This window comes from Ranitomeya imitator, chromosome 7 (assembly GCF_032444005.1).
Source record: "Ranitomeya imitator isolate aRanImi1 chromosome 7, aRanImi1.pri, whole genome shotgun sequence".
Classification (NCBI taxonomy): domain Eukaryota; kingdom Metazoa; phylum Chordata; class Amphibia; order Anura; family Dendrobatidae; genus Ranitomeya; species Ranitomeya imitator.
Window position 1 is genome coordinate 188456440 of NC_091288.1, and position 22735 is coordinate 188479174.

General features: G+C 44.0%; 1 protein-coding gene across 1 annotated transcript; it reads left to right on the plus strand.

Annotated features, from left to right (window-relative positions):
* The first annotated feature begins 807 nt into the window (after positions 1 to 807).
* On the plus strand, positions 808 to 22049 carry LOC138645148 (parvalbumin, thymic CPV3-like). Its single transcript, XM_069734227.1, has 5 exons — positions 808 to 852; positions 3744 to 3811; positions 7914 to 8046; positions 19381 to 19490; positions 21792 to 22049. The coding sequence occupies exons 2-5, from the start codon at positions 3751 to 3753 to the stop codon at positions 21815 to 21817; spliced, it is 330 nt and encodes a 109-aa protein (XP_069590328.1). The 5' UTR covers positions 808 to 852; positions 3744 to 3750; the 3' UTR covers positions 21818 to 22049.
* Positions 22050 to 22735: the final 686 nt, after the last annotated feature.

The following is a 22735-nucleotide window of genomic DNA, read 5'->3' on the forward strand; positions in this document are numbered from 1 at the left end:
AAAAAACAATTGTTGAATTGCATTTTTTTTTGCAATTTCAACTCACTTGGATTTTTTTCCCCTTTTCCAATGCGTTATATGATAAAATCAATGGTGTCATTCAAAAGTACAACTCGTCCCTCAAAATAACAAGCCCTTATTTAGCTATATGGCCAGAAAAATAAAAAAGAATATGGCTTTTGGAAGAAGGGGATGAAAAAACGGGAAAAAAAAAAAAAAGAAAATCGACGAGTTGTGAAGGGGTTTTATGACTGATGTTATATTAGTACATGGGTAAATGATAACTTTGCGAAGCTTTAGTTTGATTAGTAACCACCCTGGGATAGGGTGAGCTAGCCACAGGGATTAAGTAAACCTGTATATACTACGTGCATAAAAAATGGATGCCTTCCTTTCCGCTATGCGTGAAACTCTAACTTTCCGTTGTGAAATATTGACCTAATATTAATATTGACCTAAAATTAAAGTAAAATCTGAATATACAAAACACTATAATAAATACAAAATACATATATATGTCTTGGGTTCAGCAACAGATACAATGCATGTGACCCAAGATTAAGATTAGTCGTAGGAAGGTATTGGGATAACGTTATCGATAACAATGGACATAAAACCTTTCTTAAGAACTACCCATAGGTCCATGTGTATTCCATGCAGGTATAAATAGCAGAGGTTGATTAGTTGGGTAAGAAACATGAGCTTGTCACCAAATCGTGCACTTGATCCCTGAATTGGTAACCCAAGGAACGCTTATTGTCACCTGTGGAATCCTATATAAACCGGTCTTTTTCCTTCCATCTCCAGTTCTATCACCGTACCTACAGCCATCCTCGTCCTCGACAATTCAAGGTACAGTAAGACGCTTCTTTCTGCTGGGTTAGAATATAGATGTCGTTTTTTCATACTTGTATCTTCTTTTTTTTTCATTTCTTTTTTTTTCTTTTTCATTTTGTTTTTTTCTCTCCATATTTTAAGCACATACGCCTAATTGATAATTACCTTAAAAAAATGCTATTTGTATCTATAAAAATAGTATAAAAGCTGAGAAACATTTGACTATGTTGTTAACAAAATTTTAACAGTAATTTAAATATAAATGCATGCTTATTTTTTTTTATTTTTATTTTTTTTAAAAAGGCATGGAAAAAAGTTTGGCGGGGTGCTGCGGCGCGCTGTGGCGCACACCGGTAATCCTAGCTACCATGGGAGGCTTGGGCTGTGGGGTCACTTGAGCTCGTCAGTTCTGGTGCATCCTGTGCTAGGTGGATCAGGGGTCTTCTCTGTCCTCAGTATCAATATGGTGACTCTGAGCCAGCTGCCGGGAGGAGACACTAAGTTGGTGGAGGATGGGGATGTCCTTGGTCAAAAAAAAATAAAAATTCCCATAATGGATGATAAAAGCACTTAATAAATATATAGAAAAAAAGTTTGCCAAAAACGTACATATGGAAAAACTGTTTATAACTAAAGGACAACCATAAACCAATAGCCTGTTATATAAGCCTTCAAAATATAGATTGTGTATTTTTTTCTTTTTCAAATAACATTTTAATAAAAAAAGTCTATTTTATTCAATTACAGAGATAAGAATCTTTATTATTTCTACTATATTACTATTAATTATAACCATAAATTTTAGTGACTTGACTATATTTGAAAATTAATTCTGCTTAAAAGGGTTTTGTTAAAGATGTTGTCTATTGCTTTAACATTGATGAGCTATCGTTAGGATAGGTCATTGATGTCCGATCTGTGGGGGTGCGACACCCGGTACCCCGCCGATCAGCTGCTCTCGGCGCCGGTAGTAGCCAGAAGTGGTCAGCTATGGAGCTGCTCCGTCTACTGATAGTGGCCGCGGGCGGTAATGCACATCAGCCTCCTATTCAAATCCATAAAGAGTGGATGTGCAGTACCCGGCCGCGGCCACTAGACGGAGCAGCTCCATAACTGAGTACTTCCGGCCACCAAGACCAACTGATCGTCGGGGGGTACTAGGGGGTCGCACCCCTACATAGACGACCTATCCTGAGGAATGTTACAGTAGTGGACAACCTCTTTAAGTTGTATCTTCGGGAGAGTGCAGCTTCCAGCTTTGTCAGGGGGCAGTGCGTCACGCCACTGGTCCACACCATGCACACTCCCAGGCTCCAAGCAAAGGCAGCTGCATGGGAGAAACACAGGGACACCGATCTAGAAATCAGAGTGGCGCGAGCAGGCGGTAACGTATAGAGATTGCTCGTGCCAACCGCTCCTTTCTTAGGTAACTGGACAGACTGGGCTTACAGGGTGTTCGTTAACCCAGGCAATGAGTTGGCCTCTACAAAATTAAAAATCCTTCCCTTCTCGGGAAAGGATAGAATTTTTAATTAGGGTGTAAACTGAAAAGTTGTTTGTTTTTAGAATCACTTTGTAATTTTACCCATTTATGAACCTCAGACAACCTCTTTAAGGGCTTCTTAAGGATATGTATTTTCCTTTATTAAAATAATTTTGAAGTTGTGGGTCACCAGCGCTGCTGATATTGTCTCCAATTCATGAAAGGGTATCAGTGCGGTTTTTTCTCTACGCGTTTCGCAGTGTTCTTTCTTCTTCAGGAGTTCCACAGAGGGATTTCCTATTTTCTTGAATTAGCTCTCTTATTTTTCACAAAAAGAGCTTTTGATTATTATATTTGTAAAATAGAAAAATATATATATTCCCTCCACCACACACTAAACTGAGTCTATACACGCACTGCCTTCCTCCTATACTATGAAGTGTATGAAACAACCCTACATTGCATGTACTGACCTTATCACTGCACGACATCCACAAATAAGAGGGTACAGAGTTGGGCAATGTTGCATGTTTTTTTTTTTTTAGTGTAAAGCCTTCTTAGGAAGGTCACATAAAATCATATATCCTACAGAACCTATTCATATTATAATAAATAAACTAAATCTCATCATTTCCTTGATTTATTCCCTATAGCAATGTAATGTTAAAATTTTTATAAATTCTGTTTTTCTTGAAAACTTTCAATTTTGAAATAATAGTTTCCACAAAAAGATATGAATTACGGTAATTAGATCTAATATAACGAGCAAGTTATTGAGAACATGAAGAATCTGAGAATAAAGTAATAATCACAATAGGTAGATATAGCTACAGTAATAGGGTTGCAGTATGGAAGTGTCCTGAAGGTCAAGGGAGGCAACAAAGTGGGTAACCTCAGTCCCGCGGGCCGTTTATAGCCGTCGATGACCTTTAATCCGGCCCCCAAGCAGATTTCTGGGGACTGCAGTACTTGGGCCTGTAGTTGTATTTTGCTGACCACGGGCCCATTAATTTCTTCTTGCTCTGTGAGCACGCACACGCAGCATTGACTACTAAGCAATCAAAAATTACACCCTGACACCAATACCAGCGGGAGGACGTACCTTGTGGGTGGAGGTAGGGCGCAACTTGTCCGGCCCCCGAAGAATGGTATAAACATCCAAATGGCCCCTGGCAGAAAAAAAAAGATTCCCCACCCCTGCTTTAGATGATATTTCATTTCACACTATTCTGTTGGGGAAATATATGATGAAATGAGCCTTCTTTTGGTGATAAAGGTAAATTAATGGGAGTTATCTGTATACTGCACATCGTCTAATTAAAAGGGACTTTTCATGATTTATAAGGGGAGCGGTATAGAAGGACTTTTTCGTGAGTGCACGTATATTACCCATGTTTCCTACTTTCATGGTGTCTCTTAACAGATTCAACATGACCCTCACGGATATCCTCAGCGCTTCCGATATTGCCGCTGCCCTGAGAGAATGCCAAGGTAAAGTCAAGATTTTTTATTTTCCTAATGTTCCATGAAACAAAGAAAAGCAAAATTACAAGTCTTCCCTAGGAGGGATAATGTACATTTCTAAACATGTTCATCCAAAGAAAGGCAGTGACCTATTTCATACTGGGACACAGGACACCAAAGTAAAAAAAACAAAAACAAAATGTGCGTAATCTGCTACGCTACTCCCTACAACGAATGGGGCCCGATGGAAAGGTTGGGTCTATGCGCCTGGAGCTTTCCTGGGTCATAAAACTGCAGTTCACAAGAAGCTCAAGGACTTGTTCACGCACATGTCTTTCAGTACATGGGCTTCCCATGTGGCCCTGTGGGGTGCACTTATATAGTGCTGAGCAGCTCACCTGGGTGTCACCAATAGGCTGTAGGCCAGACCCTGTACATCACACGTTCCTGTGTGACTGGCGCCCAATATAAGCCTTATCCCAGTGCATTTATTATGCTAGGTCACCACCCCACCATGAATGGTCATTGTGTGAGTGGTCGTTTCATCAGCATTTCGCACCTATGATGCCCCCGCCTTTACCATGGAGCACTGTGAACAAGTGGTGGTAATTGCGGCAGTCTTTATTCTGTGATGTTGTTTGAATTTTACGTCCTTTTCAGTGAATGTTTGCTAAATCTGATGTATCTTTATACTGTCTAGTCTTAGTTTGCGCCACCTATTAGTTGACTTACTTTGTGCCAGAAATTTGTACCTAAATTTTGCCACTCGGTATTATTTTTTAGATTATTATTATTATTATTCTCCAGCGCTTTACACACATTATCATCGCTGTCCCCGATGGGGCTCACAATCTACGTTCCCTATCAGTTTATCTTTGGAGTGTGGGAGGAAACTGGAGAACCAAGAGGAAACCCACATAAACATGGGGAGAACATACAAACTCCTTGCAGATGTTGTACTTGGTGGGATATGAAACCCAGGACCACAATGCTGAAAATAAACGGCGCTAACCACTGATCAACTATACAGTGCTAACCACTGAGCCACTGTGCTTCCCCCACATATAAATACATCCCACTCTATATACTCCCAGCCACAACCACAAAAAATGTCTGAAAACATAATAAATATGGTGCAAGTCGTGAGAGTCAGTTTTTGGTGCGTTTAGCTGGATAAAGTGTTTCCTTTTTGAGTCAGATCTTCACATCAGATATTCTACACTAGCTACTGAACCCGTTCTACGCCCGGGTGGCGACCATTTATATTGGTATATGGTCTCCATCCTGGTATGTCCTGCTCCATCCTGCGCCCCCATCCTGTCATGTGCTGCTCCATCCTGCGCCCCCATCCTGTCATGAGCTGCTCCATCCTGCGCCCCCATCCTGTCATGTGCTGCTCCATCCTGCGCCCCCATCCTGTCATGTGCTGCTCCATCCTGCGCCCCCATCCTGTCATGTGCTGCACCCATCCTGCGCCCCCATTCTGTCATGTGCTGCTCCCATTCTGCGCCCCCATTCTGACATGTGCTGCTCCCATCCTGCGCCCCCATTCTGACATGTGCTGCACCCATCCTGCGCCTCCATTCTGACATGTGCTGCACCCATCCTGCTCCTCCATTCTGATATGTGCTGCACCCATCCTGCGCCTCCATTCTGTCATTTGCTGCTCCCATCCTGCGCCCCTATCCTGTCATGTGCTGCTCCCATCCTGCGCCCCCGTTCTATCATGTGCTGCTTCCATTCTGCACCCCCATTCTGTCATGTGCTGCTCCCATCCCGCACCCCCGTTCTGTTATGTGCTGCTTCCATCCCGCACCCCCGTTCCGTCATGTGCTGCTGCCATCCTGCGCCCCCGTTCTGTCATGTGCTGCTCCCATCCTGCGCCCCCGTTCTGTCATGTGCTGCTGCCATCCTGCTCCCCTGTTCTGTCATGTGCTGCTCCCATCCTGCGCCCCCGTTCTGTCATGTGCTGCTTCCATCCTGCACCCCCGTTCTGTCATGTGCTGCTGCCATCCTGCACCCCCGTTCTGTCATGTGCTGCCCTATTCTGTCATGTGCTGCTCCCATCTTGCGCCCCTATCCTGTCATGTGCTGCTCCCATCCTGCAACCCCGTTCTGTCATGTGCTGCTCCCATCCTGCGCCCCCGTTCTGTCATGTGCTGCTCCCATCCTGCGCCACCGTTCTGTAATTTGCTGCTCCCATCCATATGCCCCATACGCTGCTCCATAAAGGTTTATGGCCCCCCTAAGATGCTCCATAGTATATGCCTCGTACACTGCTCCATAAAGGTTTATGGCCCCCATAAGATGCTCCATATTATATGCCCTGTACACTGCTCCATTATGGTTTATGGCCCCCATAAGATGCTCCATAGTATATGCCCCGTACACTGATCCATTATGGTTGATGGCCCCATAAGATGCTCCATAGTATTATATGCCCCGTATGCTGCTGCGATATATAAAAAAAAATAACATACTCACCTATCGTCGCTGGGCGCCGAGTGCTGGGGGGCCTGAGCAGGCGGGGACACCGGCGCGCTGTGGGGGTCAGGTGCCGGAGTCGCCGCTAGCTCAGGCCCCCCAGCACTTGCTATACTCACCTGGTCCTGATCCAGCGCTGCGTGCCGCTCCGTGTTCCGGGTCCTCTGGCTGTGACTGTTCAGTCAGAAGGTGGCGCGCATTAAGCGCGTCATCGCGCCCTCTGAACTGTGAACATCACAGGCAGAGGATGTGGAGGACGGAGCGGCGGGCAGCGCTGGAATGGGACAGATGAATATAGCATACTCACCCTCCTGGTGCTTCCCTGCTATCCGTTGGAGATCGCGGTGTGCGTTCAGTGCTTACGCACACCGCGATCTCCTGGGAGCGTTGCTCTGTGGGGTCCAGACTGCGCCGGCGCTTGCGCAGTCTATAAAGGCTTCCGACAGAGTGACGCTCCCAGCCTTATATTATAGATGGTGCCGAAAAGTGCGGACTGCTGCTTCAGGAATCGGCGCCGTTGAGGACAGACTGCAGTATTAAAGAAAATGGAGCCGAAAAGTGCGGACTGCTGCTTCAGGAATTGGCGCCTGCGCAGTCTGCGCTTTCCGGCGCCATTTTCTTGAAGACACACTGAGGTATCCAACAAAATGGCGCCGGAAAGCGCGGACTGCGCATGCGCCGATTCCGGGAGCAGGGAGACATTCATGGCCCGGAGTCAGGGGGCCTAAAAGTAAGAAATTGCTGTGGCATGAAGTGCCACAGCGTAATGAGGGCGGGATCCTGTGCACACGCTACCTGATTCCTTTCCGCCGCCATTTTCTTGGTCCTGCTGCCGGAATCGGCGCCTGCTGTGTGTCTTCAAGAAAATGGCGCCGGAAAGCGCGGACTGCGCAGGCGCCGATTCTGGCAGCAGGACCAAGAAAATGGCGGCGGAAAGGAATCAGGTGGCGTAAGTAACAAATTGCTGTGGCATGAAGTGCCACAGTATCATCAGGGCGCAATCATGTGCACGGTGTCCCCACGTCCGGGTTGTCCCCCTGCTCCCGGCAGTCTGCACTTTCCGGCACCATTTTTTTTTTCCTGACACTGGCTATATTGTAACGCTAGGAGCGTCGTGCCTGCTCAGTCTATAAAGGCTTCGGACAGAGTGACGCTCCCAGCGTTATATTATAGATTATTCCCGTTGGTGATTTTTGAAGTTACATGAAATCTTGTATATGTATCCTGTCTGAAAATATGTTCATAATAAGAGTTTATTAACAGTCAGATGGCCAAATAAATCAGACGAGGATCGCAACCCAATCCTCGGACTGGCCATCGGCTCTCCATACCTGAGCGTGAGAGCTGCATAGAAATACGTGCTGTCATGCTCGGGTAGGGAAAGCCGACGGCCAGTCCGAGCATTGCGCTGGGTTCTATAATGCTGTGTCGGAACGGATCAGTGGCTAAGCTACGTGCCGCACCGCTCCATTCATTCCCTGAAGGACTGATGGAAAAAGCGGAGTGCAGTTACTGCTCTGCTGCAGCCGCGCAGCGGGATAGTTTAGAGCCGGGATTTGGGATCCTTTTGGATAGGTGATAATATCAGGAATAATTGATGAAAAAATACTTAAGTGTTTTGTTTTGTTTTTCCTGTGATTTTCAGCCCCTGAATCCTTTAATTTCAAAAAATTCTTCCAAACTTGTGGACTGACTAAAAAGACTGGCGCTCAAGTGAAAGAGGTCTTCCGAATTCTAGATAATGATCAGAGCGGGTTCATCGAAGAGGAAGAGCTCAAGTAAGCCGTAGTGCGTCTTATACAGATATATAATGCTAATATCACCAGGACAGTCATTATTATTAGCGATCCTAATATCACCAGGACAGTCATTGTTATTAGCGACCCTAATACCACCAGGACAGTCATTATTATTAGCGACCCTAATATCACCAGGACAGTCATTATTATTAGCGATCCTAATATCACCAGGACAGTCATTATTATTAGCGACACTAATATCACCAGGACAGTCATTGTTATTAGCGACACTAATATCACCAGGACAGTCATTATTATTAGCGACCCTAATATCACCAGGACAGTCATTGTTATTAGCGACACTAATATCACCAGGACAGTCATTATTATTAGCGACCCTAATATCACCAGGACAGTCATTATTATTAGCGACCCTAATATCACCAGGACAGTCATTATTATTAGCGATCCTAATATCACCAGGACAGTCATTGTTATTAGCGACACTAATATCACCAGGACAGTCATTATTATTAGCGATCCTAATATCACCAGGACAGTCATTGTTATTAGCGACACTAATATCACCAGGACAGTCATTGTTATTAGCGACCCTAATACCACCAGGACAGTCATTATTATTAGCGACCCTAATATCACCAGGACAGTCATTATTATTAGCGACCCTAATATCACCAGGACAGTCATTATTATTAGCGACCCTAATACCACCAGGACAGTCATTGTTATTAGCGACACTAATATCACCAGGACAGTCATTATTATTAGCGACACTAATATCACCAGGACAGTCATTATTATTAGCGATCCTAATATCACCAGGACAGTCATTATTATTAGCGACCCTAATATCACCAGGACAGTCATTATTATTAGCGATCCTAATACCTCCAGGACAGTCATTATTATTAGCGACCCTAATACCACCAGGACAGTCATTATTATTAGCGACCCTAATATCACCAGGACAGTCATTATTATTAGCGACCCTAATATCACCAGGACAGTCATTATTATTAGCGACCCTAATACCACCAGGACAGTCATTGTTATTAGCGACCCTAATATCACCAGGACAGTCATTGTTATTAGCGACACTAATATCACCAGGACAGTCATTATTATTAGCGATCCTAATATCACCAGGACAGTCATTATTATTAGCGACCCTAATATCACCAGGACAGTCATTATTATTAGCGATCCTAATACCTCCAGGACAGTCATTATTATTAGCGACCCTAATACCACCAGGACAGTCATTATCATTAGCGACCCTAATACCACCAGGACAGTCATTATTATTAGCGATCCTAATATCACCAGGACAGTCATTATTATTAGCGATCCTAATATCACCAGGACAGTCATTATTATTAGCGATCCTAATACCTCCAGGACAGTCATTATTATTAGCGACCCTAATATCACCAGGACAGTCATTATTATTAGCGATCCTAATACCACCAGGACAGTCATTATTATTAGCGATCCTAATATCACCAGGACAGTCATTATTATTAGCGACCCTAATATCACCAGGACAGTCATTATTATTAGCGATCCTAATACCACCAGGACAGTCATTATTATTAGCGATCCTAATATCACCAGGACAGTCATTATTATTAGCGACCCTAATATCACCAGGACAGTCATTATTATTAGCGACCCTAATACCACCAGGACAGTCATTATTATTAGCGATCCTAATATCACCAGGACAGTCATTGTTATTAGCGACACTAATATCACCAGGACAGTCATTATTATTAGCGATCCTAATATCACCAGGACAGTCATTATTATTAGCGATCCTAATACCTCCAGGACAGTCATTATTATTAGCGATCCTAATATCACCAGGACAGTCATTGTTATTAGCGACACTAATATCACCAGGACAGTCATTATTATTAGCGATCCTAATACCACCAGGACAGTCATTGTTATTAGCGACACTAATATCACCAGGACAGTCATTGTTATTAGCGATCCTAATATCACCAGGACAGTCATTATTATTAGCGATCCTAATATCACCAGGACAGTCATTATTATTAGCGATCCTAATATCACCAGGACAGTCATTATTATTAGCGATCCTAATATCACCAGGACAGTCATTATTATTAGTGATCCTAATACCACCAGGACAGTCATTGTTATTAGCGACACTAATACCACCAGGACAGTCATTGTTATTAGCGATCCTAATATCACCAGGACAGTCATTATTATTAGCGACCCTAATACCACCAGGACAGTCATTATTATTAGCGACCCTAATACCACCAGGACAGTCATTATTATTAGCGACCCTAATATCACCAGGACAGTCATTATTATTAGCGACCCTAATATCACCAGGACAGTCATTATTATTAGCGACCCTAATATCACCAGGACAGTCATTATTATTAGCGATCCTAATACCTCCAGGACAGTCATTATTATTAGCGACCCTAATACCACCAGGACAGTCATTATTATTAGTGATCCTAATATCACCAGGACAGTCATTATTATTAGCGACCCTAATACCACCAGGACAGTCATTATTATTAGCGACCCTAATATCACCAGGACAGTCATTATTATTAGCGATCCTAATACCTCCAGGACAGTCATTATTATTAGCGACCCTAATACCACCAGGACAGTCATTATTATTAGCGACCCTAATACCACCAGGACAGTCATTATTATTAGCGATCCTAATACCACCAGGACAGTCATTATTATTAGCGATCCTAATATCACCAGGACAGTCATTATTATTAGCGATCCTAATATCACCAGGACAGTCATTATTATTAGCGATCCTAATACCACCAGGACAGTCATTGTTATTAGCGACCCTAATATCACCAGGACAGTCATTATTATTAGTGATCCTAATATCACCAGGACAGTCATTATTATTAGTGATCCTAATACCTCCAGGACAGTCATTATTATTAGCGACCCTAATACCACCAGGACAGTCATTATTATTAGTGATCCTAATATCACCAGGACAGTCATTATTATTAGCGACCCTAATATCACCAGGACAGTCATTATTATTAGCGATCCTAATACCTCCAGGACAGTCATTATTATTAGCGACCCTAATATCACCAGGACAGTCATTATTATTAGCGATCCTAATACCTCCAGGACAGTCATTATTATTAGCGACCCTAATATCACCAGGACAGTCATTATTATTAGTGATCCTAATATCACCAGGACAGTCATTATTATTAGCGATCCTAATATCACCAGGACAGTCATTATTATTAGTGATCCTAATATCACCAGGACAGTCATTATTATTAGCGACCCTAATATCACCAGGACAGTCATTATTATTAGCGATCCTAATATCACCAGGACAGTCATTATTATTAGCGACCCTAATACCACCAGGACAGTCATTATTATTAGCGACCCTAATATCACCAGGACAGTCATTATTATTAGCGACCCTAATATCACCAGGACAGTCATTATTATTAGCGATCCTAATATCACCAGGACAGTCATTATTATTAGCGATCCTAATATCACCAGGACAGTCATTATTATTAGCGACCCTAATATCACCAGGACAGTCATTATTATTAGCGACCCTAATATCACCAGGACAGTCATTATTATTAGCGACCCTAATATCACCAGGACAGTCATTATTATTAGCGATCCTAATATCACCAGGACAGTCATTATTATTAGCGATCCTAATACCACCAGGACAGTCATTATTATTAGCGATCCTAATACCACCAGGACAGTCATTATTATTAGCGATCCTAATATCACCAGGACAGTCATTATTATTAGCGATCCTAATATCACCAGGACAGTCATTATTATTAGCGACCCTAATATCACCAGGACAGTCATTATTATTAGCGACCCTAATATCACCAGGACAGTCATTATTATTAGCGACCCTAATATCACCAGGACAGTCATTATTATTAGCGACCCTAATATCACCAGGACAGTCATTATTATTAGCGACCCTAATATCACCAGGACAGTCATTATTATTAGCGACCCTAATACCACCAGGACAGTCATTATTATTAGCGACCCTAATATCACCAGGACAGTCATTATTATTAGTGATCCTAATATCACCAGGACAGTCATTGTTATTAGCGATCCTAATATCACCAGGACAGTCATTATTATTAGCGACCCTAATATCACCAGGACAGTCATTATTATTAGCGACCCTAATACCACCAGGACAGTCATTATTATTAGCGACCCTAATATCACCAGGACAGTCATTATTATTAGCGACACTAATATCACCAGGACAGTCATTATTATTAGTGATCCTAACAGTGGCGTAACTACAAAGTGAGGGGCCCCGATGCGAACTTTCAAATGGGCCCCCCCCCTTCGCCAAAATATTTCCCACCGAAATTCACATTTTCCCTATTCATTTCGCACACTATAGTCGTGTTGCAATGTTGTGTAGTCTGACCTAATACTGCCCTGTACTCGCTGAGAAAAATGATTTTATAACTAACATGTCCCTATAGTAATATGTCCTCCCTCGCTCTAATTCCAAGCGCACTCCCGCCATTTGAAATTTGTGTGCTGTTTCTTCCTGGTATGACGCTGCAGTGCGTCATTTCCGGACCTGTGCAGTGTGGGGGTGTATTCGGTGTACTGGTCGGCTCCGGAGCATGCGCACTGCACATTCTGATGCTGGCGAGTACACACAATACTCCCCCACAGTGCACATGCTGGGCTCTGCCCACAGCCGTGTACAGCCCGTACACACACGGCTTCGCTCCGAGAACCAGTACACACACGGCTCTGCTCCGTACACCTTGTACACACGCGGCTCTGCTCCGTACACCTTGTACACACGCGGCTCTGCTCCGTACACCTTGTACACACGCGGCTCTGCTCCGTACACCTTGTACACACGCGGCTCTGCTCCGTACACCTTGTACACACGTGGCTCTGCTCCGTACACCTTGTACACACACGGCTCTGCTCCGTACACCTTGTACACACACGGCTCTGCTCCATACACCTTGTACACACACGGCTTCGCTCCGAGAATCCGTACACACACGGCTCTGCTCCGTACACCTTGCACACACACGGCTCTGCTCCATACACCTTGTACACACACGGCTTCGCTCCGAGAACCCGTACACACACGGCTCTGCTCCGTACACCTTGTACACACACGGCTCTGCTCCGTACACCTTGTACACACACGGCTCTGCTCCGTACACCTTGTACACACGCGGCTCTGCTCCGTACACCTTGTACACACGTGGCTCTGCTCCGTACACCTTGTACACACACGGCTCTGCTCCGTACACCTTGTACACACGCGGCTCTGCTCCGTACACCTTGTACACACGCGGCTCTGCTCCGTACACCTTGTACACACGCGGCTCTGCTCCGTACACCTTGTACACACGTGGCTCTGCTCCGTACACCTTGTACACACACGGCTCTGCTCCGTACACCTTGTACACACGCGGCTCTGCTCCGTACACCTTGTACACACACGGCTCTGCTCCGTACACCTTGTACACACGCGGCTCTGCTCCGTACACCTTGTACACACGCGGCTCTGCTCCGTACACCTTGTACACACGCGGCTCTGCTCCGTACACCTTGTACACACGCGGCTCTGCTCCGTACACCTTGTACACACATGGCTCTGCTCCGTACACCTTGTACACACGCGGCTCTGCTCCGTACACCTTGTACACACACGGCTCTGCTCCGTACACCTTGTACACACGCGGCTCTGCTCCGTACACCTTGTACACACGCGGCTCTGCTCCGTACACCTTGTACACACGCGGCTCTGCTCCGTACACCTTGTACACACGCGGCTCTGCTCCGTACACCTTGTACACACGCGGCTCTGCTCCGTACACCTTGTACATACGCGGCTCTGCTCCGTACACCTTGTACACACACGGCTCTGCTCCGTACACCTTGTACACACGCAGCTTTGCCCCATACACCTCACACACACGCTTCTCCGCTCCGTCCACCCCGTCCACACGCGGCTCCGCTCTATACACCTCTTAAACACGCAGCACCACTCCATACACCCCATACATACACGAATCCGCTCACCTCTTTCACCCTCGGCTCAGCTTTGTAGATCTCGTACACACCTGACTCCGCTCCGTACACCTCGTACACATTGCTCCACTACACACATACACAGCTCCGCTCTGTACACCTTGTACACACACGGCTCTGTTACATAAACATCCCCTCATTCAGCACCATGACAATCAAGCACAGCAGAGTCCTGCATAGTGCATACACTGAGGCCACTGATCATGTGACCCCTGACTCCTCCCCTCCAGTGACCTCATCATAGGTCCTGTGCACATAGAACAGGTAGGTGTGTGTGTGTGTGTGTGTGTGTGTGTGTGTGTGTGTGTGTGTGTGTCAGGTGTAAGCAGCACATCACTCACCAGCTGCTGCCTTCTTTCATCTCTCCAGCTTCAGTCAGTGACAGCCCAGCCGTTCTGCTAGGTCACATGTCCTTCACGGACACGCCCACTCGCCCCACACTGCTGAAAGTCTGGGGAAGCTGTGGGCGTGGCCAGCAGGATGCGTGCGTGACTTGTCTCCTAGTCCTTTGTTTCCCCTGCTACTTGTTTTCTGGACTGCACGGGCCCTGAAAGCGCTGCGGGCCCCGTCGCAGTCGCGACCCCTGCGACCGCAGTTGTTACGCCCCTGGATCCTAATATCACCAGGACAGTCATTGTTATTAGCGATCCTAATATCACCAGGACAGTCATTATTATTAGCGATCCTAATATCACCAGGACAGTCATTATTATTAGCGACCCTAATACCTCCAGGACAGTCATTATTATTAGCGATCCTAATATCACCAGGACAGTCATTATTATTAGCGACCCTAATATCACCAGGACAGTCATTATTATTAGTGATCCTAATACCACCAGGACAGTCATTATTATTAGCGATCCTAATATCACCAGGACAGTCATTATTATTAGTGATCCTAATACCACCAGGACAGTCATTGTTATTAGCGACACTAATACCACCAGGACAGTCATTGTTATTAGTGATCCTAATACCACCAGGACAATCATTGTTATTAGTGACACTAATACCACCAGGACAGTCATTATTATTAGCGATCCTAATATCACCAGGACAGTCATTATTATTAGCGACCCTAATACCTCCAGGACAGTCATTATTATTAGTGATCCTAATACCACCAGGACAGTCATTATTATTAGCGACCCTAATATCACCAGGACAGTCATTATTATTAGCGACCCTAATACCACCAGGACAGTCATTATTATTAGTGATCCTAATACCACCAGGACAGTCATTATTATTAGCGACACTAATATCACCAGGACAGTCATTATTATTAGCGACACTAATATCACCAGGACAGTCATTATTATTAGTGATCCTAATACCACCAGGACAGTCATTATTATTAGCGACACTAATACCACCAGGACAGTCATTATTATTAGCGACACTAATATCACCAGGACAGTCATTATTATTAGTGATCCTAATACCACCAGGACAGTCATTATTATTAGCGATCCTAATATCACCAGGACAGTCATTATTATTAGCGACCCTAATACCTCCAGGACAGTCATTATTATTAGCGATCCTAATATCACCAGGACAGTCATTATTATTAGCGACCCTAATATCACCAGGACAGTCATTATTATTAGTGATCCTAATACCACCAGGACAGTCATTGTTATTAGCGACACTAATATCACCAGGACAGTCATTATTATTAGCGACACTAATATCACCAGGACAGTCATTATTATTAGCGACCCTAATATCACCAGGACAGTCATTATTATTAGTGATCCTAATACCACCAGGACAGTCATTGTTATTAGCGACACTAATATCACCAGGACAGTCATTATTATTAGTGATCCTAATACCACCAGGACAGTCATTGTTATTAGTGACACTAATACCACCAGGACAGTCATTATTATTAGCGACACTAATATCACCAGGACAGTCATTATTATTAGTGATCCTAATATCACCAGGACAGTCATTATTATTAGCGATCCTAATATCACCAGGACAGTCATTATTATTAGTGATCCTAATATCACCAGGACAGTCATTATTATTAGTGACCCTAATATCACCAGGACAGTCATTATTATTAGCGACCCTAATATCACCAGGACAGTCATTATTATTAGCGACACTAATATCACCAGGACAGTCATTATTATTAGCGACCCTAATATCACCAGGACAGTCATTATTATTAGCGACCCTAATATCACCAGGACAGTCATTATTATTAGCGACCCTAATATCACCAGGACAGTCATTATTATTAGCGATCCTAATACCACCAGGACAGTCATTATTATTAGCGATCCTAATATCACCAGGACAGTCATTATTATTAGCGACACTAATATCACCAGGACAGTCATTATTATTAGCGATCCTAATATCACCAGGACAGTCATTATTATTAGCGACCCTAATACCACCAGGACAGTCATTATTATTAGCGACCCTAATATCACCAGGACAGTCATTATTATTAGCGACCCTAATATCACCAGGACAGTCATTATTATTAGCGACCCTAATATCACCAGGACAGTCATTATTATTAGCGACCCTAATATCACCAGGACAGTCATTATTATTAGCGATCCTAATACCACCAGGACAGTCATTGTTATTAGCGACACTAATATCACCAGGACAGTCATTATTATTAGCGACCCTAATATCACCAGGACAGTCATTATTATTAGCGACCCTAATATCACCAGGACAGTCATTATTATTAGCGACCCTAATACCTCCAGGACAGTCATTATTATTAGCGATCCTAATATCACCAGGACAGTCATTATTATTAGCGACCCTAATACCACCAGGACAGTCATTGTTATTAGTGACACTAATATCACCAGGACAGTCATTATTATTAGCGACCCTAATATCACCAGGACAGTCATTATTATTAGCGACCCTAATATCACCAGGACAGTCATTATTATTAGCGATCCTAATATCACCAGGACAGTCATTATTATTAGCGATCCTAATATCACCAGGACAGTCATTATTATTAGCGACCCTAATATCACCAGGACAGTCATTATTATTAGCGACCCTAATATCACCAGGACAGTCATTATTATTAGCGACCCTAATATCACCAGGACAGTCATTATTATTAGCGACCCTAATATCACCAGGACAGTCATTATTATTAGCGACCCTAATATCACCAGGACAGTCATTATTATTAGCGATCCTAATACCACCAGGACAGTCATTATTATTAGTGATCCTAATATCACCAGGACAGTCATTATTATTAGCGACCCTAATATCACCAGGACAGTCATTATTATTAGCGACACTAATATCACCAGGACAGTCATTATTATTAGCGATCCTAATATCACCAGGACAGTCATTATTATTAGCGATCCTAATATCACCAGGACAGTCATTATTATTAGCGACCCTAATATCACCAGGACAGTCATTATTATTAGCGACCCTAATATCACCAGGACAGTCATTATTATTAGCGATCCTAATATCACCAGGACAGTCATTATTATTAGCGATCCTAATATCACCAGGACAGTCATTATTATTAGTGATCCTAATATCACCAGGACAGTCATTATTATTAGGGCAAGCTTAAACGGGTTGACCATTACTTTTTAATTGATGGCTGGATAGGTCATCAGTATCTGATGATTAGAGGTGCAACAACTCGCACTCCCACCAATCAGCTGTTACCGTTGCCTGGAACACAGAAGCTCCGTCATTTCTATAGTGGCCGCAGCCGGGTACACAGTTGTTAAGTAGGGTTGAGCGACCTTCACTTTTATAGGATCGGGTCGGGTTTCACGAAACCCGACTTTTGGAAAAGTCGGGTCGAGTGAAATCGGCCGATCCTATAAAAAAGTCGGGGTCAGGGTCGGCCGAAACTCGAAACCCAATGCAGTGCATTGGGTTTCCATGGTTCCCAGGGTCTGAAGGAGCGGAAACTCTCCTTCAGGCCCTGGGATCCATATTTAAGTGTAAAATATAGAATTAAAATAAAAAATATCCTTATACTTACCCTCTGACGCGCCCTGGTACTAACCGGGAACCTTCCTTCCTTAGAATCAGCCTTCCAGGACCTTCGGTGACGTCGCGGGTGACGTCGCGGCTTGTGATTGGCCGCGCGGCCGCCCATGTGACCGCTCGCGCGGCCAATCACAAGCCGCGACGTCACCCGCGACGTCACCGAAGGTCCTGGAAGGGCTGATTCTTAGGAAGGAAGGCTGTCGGAAGGAAGCAGGGCGCTTCCGAGGGTGAGTATATTCCTATTAGGTATATACTCCCCCTCGGAAGCGCCCTGCTTCCTTCCGACAGCCTTCCTTCCTAAGAATCAGCCCTTCCAGGACCTTCGGTGACGTCGCGGCTTGTGATTGGCCGCGCGAGCGGTCACATGGGCGGCCGCGCGGCCAATCACAAGCCGCGACGTCACCGCGACGTCACGGCAAGGTCCTAGAAGCGCGGATTCGAAGGAGGAAGGCTGCCGGTTAGTACCAGGGCGCGTCAGAGGGTAAGTATTGCAATATTTTTTATTTTAATTCTATATTTTACACTTTAATCTGAATTCCGATACCAATTCCCGATATCTTAAACATATCGGGAATCGGGATCGGAATTCCGATTCCAGATTCAAAAGATCGCCGACTTCATGGCCGACCCCCCACTGGGGTCGGGTCGGGTTTCATGAAACCCGACCTTGCCAAAAGTCGGCGACTTTTGAACAATTTCGACCCGTTTCGCTCAACCCTATTGTTAAGTTGTTAATTTGGCTGCAGTGAAAAGTATGGGGGACACATAGTCTGAACTTACTGTTAAAGGGGTAAATGCAAAAAGCTTGTTTTGCATAATTAAAATGTCATCAATTCCCAGTATTTAATTACAGGGCTCTAGCTAGGTTTATTAGGTGAATCTGAATGGTCTGCCCCCATACAATATTGCAAACTCCATAGACAATATCCTTCATGAGCACTTGGTATTTGTACGTGCCCCATAAATCAATAGCCCCAATAACATACTTTGCCCATTTTGGCTCTCCGTGGAACATCATGGTCTTGTTCTGTAGTACAGAGGTGATGGCCCCCTGTAGGGGAACGTTCCCATCAGACCTGTATCCATCAGCGTAGAATGTGATGGTGGAAACAGTGGTGTGGGAACACATAGGAAATCTTCATTATTCACAAAGAAGCTCACATTATTGTATTTTTCCCCCTCAAGGTTTTTTCTTCAGCGTTTTGAGCCAAGTGCCAGAGAACTAACTAACACAGAAACTAGAGAATTTGTGTCTGCTGCCGACCACGATGGGGATGGGAAGATTGGAGCTGAAGGTGAGCGGTACACATCACCTCACCAGTAATAATGTCTCACATTCTGGGCTCCTTCTTGGTGTGATGTCCCCCATCCTGGGCCATTTTCTGGTGTAATTTTCCCCACCCGGGCCCTTTCTGGTATAATGTCTCCCATCCTGGGTCCCTTCCTGGTATAATATCCCCCATGTTGGGCCCATTCTCAATATGATGTCCCCCGTTCTGCAGCTGTAAAAAAAAAGATCAAAGGATTGTCCGTCGGCGTGTATTGCAGTGCAGGGAGCCAGCGGGTCTCTGCGCAGCAATACATTTCAGCTGAATGTGCTTTTACACATGTACATCCAGCTGAACTAGATGCTGGCATCAATGGTCACCCCTCCGGCATGGGCCCGATCTCACACTCTGTGACAGCGATTGACACGCACCTGGCTGTAGAACCCTTTGAGTTTATGGCAGCATTCAGTCTATTAGAGTAGGAGGCTTTCAGCATGGAACATCGAGAACTGGCAATTGTTGCCCACACTTCCTTGCAGTAACGCTCCAAATCTGTCAGACTGCGTGAACAGCGCTCTTTTCAGGGCACCTACAAATTTTCAATTGGATTCAGATCTGTACTCTGGCTGAGCCTTTCCAAACCTTTGACCTTCTTCTGGCGAAGCCATTCTTTTGCTGATTTGTGGGTATTCTTAGGGTCATTGTTGTGCTGAAAGGTGAAATTCCTCATCTTTTTAGCAGAATTAATGTTTTGATGCAAAATTGACTGATGTTTGGAACTGTTCATAATTCTCTTCACCTTGAATAAAGCCCCAGTTCCAGCTGACAAAAAGCAACCCCCAATATATATTATGGCCTCTACCATGCCTCACTGTGGGTATGGGGATCTTTTGGTGATGTGCAGTGTTGGTTTTGCCCCAAACTTACCTAATGGAATGATGGACAAAAAAATTAAATCTCTTGCCTCATTAGACCATAACACACTTTCCCACAAGCTTTTGGCAAACGTGAAGGTTTTGGCAAAACATAGCTGGGCTTGAAGGTTTTCCTTTGTAAGAAAAGGCTTCCGTCTTGCCATTCTACCCCACAGGCCCGGCAAATGAAGAATACAGAAGACTGTTGTCACATGTAGTACACAATCAGTACTCCTTCAGCTCCTTTAACGTTGCTGTAGGTATCTTGGCAGCCTGCCTGACCAATGTTCCTCTTGTCTTTTCGTCATTTTGTTGAGCGATGTCCAGTTCTAGGTAATGTCACTGTTGTGCCACTTCTTGAAGATCATCTTCACTGTATTCCATGGTATTCCTAAGGACTTGGAATATTTTTTGTACCTTTCTCCTGATTTATAAATTTAAAAAAATTGGATCCCTTTGCTGTGTTGTAAGCTGTTTACGCACCATGGCTTTTTCTGTAAAATGCAAATAAGAAAATTTCAAGAAAATCCCACTAGGACTGCAAAACTTTATATGATCTTAATGAGAATTACCGTGAATGATGGCAGCTGTGTACTGACTACTTATCATATGTTTAAGTGTGAATGGCTAATTCTGAACACAATCACAGTAAACTATAAGAGATTTTTTACACTTACGCAACCACATTATTTTAGTTTAGTTATTTTTAATTTTACACTTCAAAATTTTTTAAGTTCTTTTTCTCAATTGATTCGTACAGATTATAGGTGACATTAAAAGTGGAAAAAGTTCTGAAATTATGTTTCTTGATATGATTTTTTTACATGACATTAACCTGGCAATTTTTAATAGGGGTGTGTAGACTTTCTATATCCACTGTAGAATATTTTACATTCAAATGGGGGGTAACATTCACATTACCTTTCTGTTACAAATAAAATCAGAGTAACCTGTTGCTGGAACCCATACAAATCAGTGAGCGGCGGTGGAATCTGCCTTCAAACGTTGATATTTCCTGCAGTGCCACTGCTGGTGAAATTAGGTATTACACCGTTCCGATTTAAATCAATGAGCTGAGGATGTGATGGGTAAGAGATGGTCTTTCTTGCTACTCTACCACATGAGAGGTCAAAGCGACCATGAGATTGGGGCCCCATGTTCTGGAGATCCCAGGTGTGTCATCAATCCCAATATTATAATTATGATACCCTGGTTAGTTTTTTAAGGGGTATCTGAAATATCTGCCTCATCAAAGCAAAAACCTAGATAGGTGCAGATCCCGGGAGACAGCATGAGATGAGAAAAGCCTTTTAAACATCTTGGTTTATGATGTTTCTTACTGTACATTATTGTACTTATTATGAGATAAAATGTTGATGATGACGACCCAACCCTTTGTCTTCGATGGTTATAGAATTCCAAGAACTGGTTCATTCCTAAAGAAGAAGTGGATTCCAGGCGTGCACACAGCTCAGTGAACTCACCAAGGAAAAACCCGAATGTAGAAGACATAATAAGGAGCGAGGCGTCATCCCACCACCTCCATGTCATCCCTCAGTGAGGGGGCATAGGAACCAGCTTGGTGGATGTGATGATGTCGGGTGATGTCTCATGTGGAATGTACTGATGGTCACTGAACGTATCGATGGAACAATAAAACATATACAACTTATCTGTGATTGCGTCACTCTGCTTATTGATAGGTATGGGTAGAGCGTAATCAAGGGTGACTAATATATAGGCGCTTTCACAGACGCCTACTACGCTCATACAGTTGTAGCCTAAATTGACGGTCTTTGTAAACTTATATAAGGCCCCGAAATCCATGTACTATTTATAATACTAAAAATAAGAAAAAACAAAACCATAAGCTGGTATACATGCAAAGTGTAAGGCTATGTTCACACGTTGCGTTTTTCCAGATTTTTAAGGTATTTTTAATGAAAATTTTCAGGTGCGTTTCACAGCTCCAGGAAAGTTTAAGAGAGCAGGTTTTGCCTTCACAAAAAAAAGCAGCAAAAACGCAACATGCGAATATAGCCTAAAGGTACCGTCACATTTAGCGACGCTGCAGCGATATAGACAATGATGCCGATCGCTGCAGCGTTGCTGTTTAGGTCGTTGTGTGGTCGCTGGAGAGTTGTCACACAGACAGCTCTCCAGCGACCAACGATGCCGAAGTCCCCGGGTAACCAGGGTAAACATCGGGTTACTAAGCACAGGGCCGTGCTTAGTAACTCGATGTTTACCCTGGTTACCATTGTAAAAGTTAAAAAAAACAAACAGTACATACTTACATTCCGGTGTCTGTCCCCCGGCGTCAGCTTCCCTGCACTGTGCCAGCGCCGGCCGGCCGTA

Coding starts and splice junctions, on each gene's coding strand:
- LOC138645148 (XM_069734227.1), top strand. CDS start 3,751: ATGACCCTCACGGATATCCTCAGCGCTTCCGATATTGCCGCTGCCCTG. Junction 8,047..19,380: donor ATCGAAGAGGAAGAGCTCAA/GTAAGCCGTAGT, acceptor TTCCCCCTCAAG/GTTTTTTCTTCAGCGTTTTG. Junction 19,491..21,791: donor TGGGAAGATTGGAGCTGAAG/GTGAGCGGTACA, acceptor CGATGGTTATAG/AATTCCAAGAACTGGTTCAT.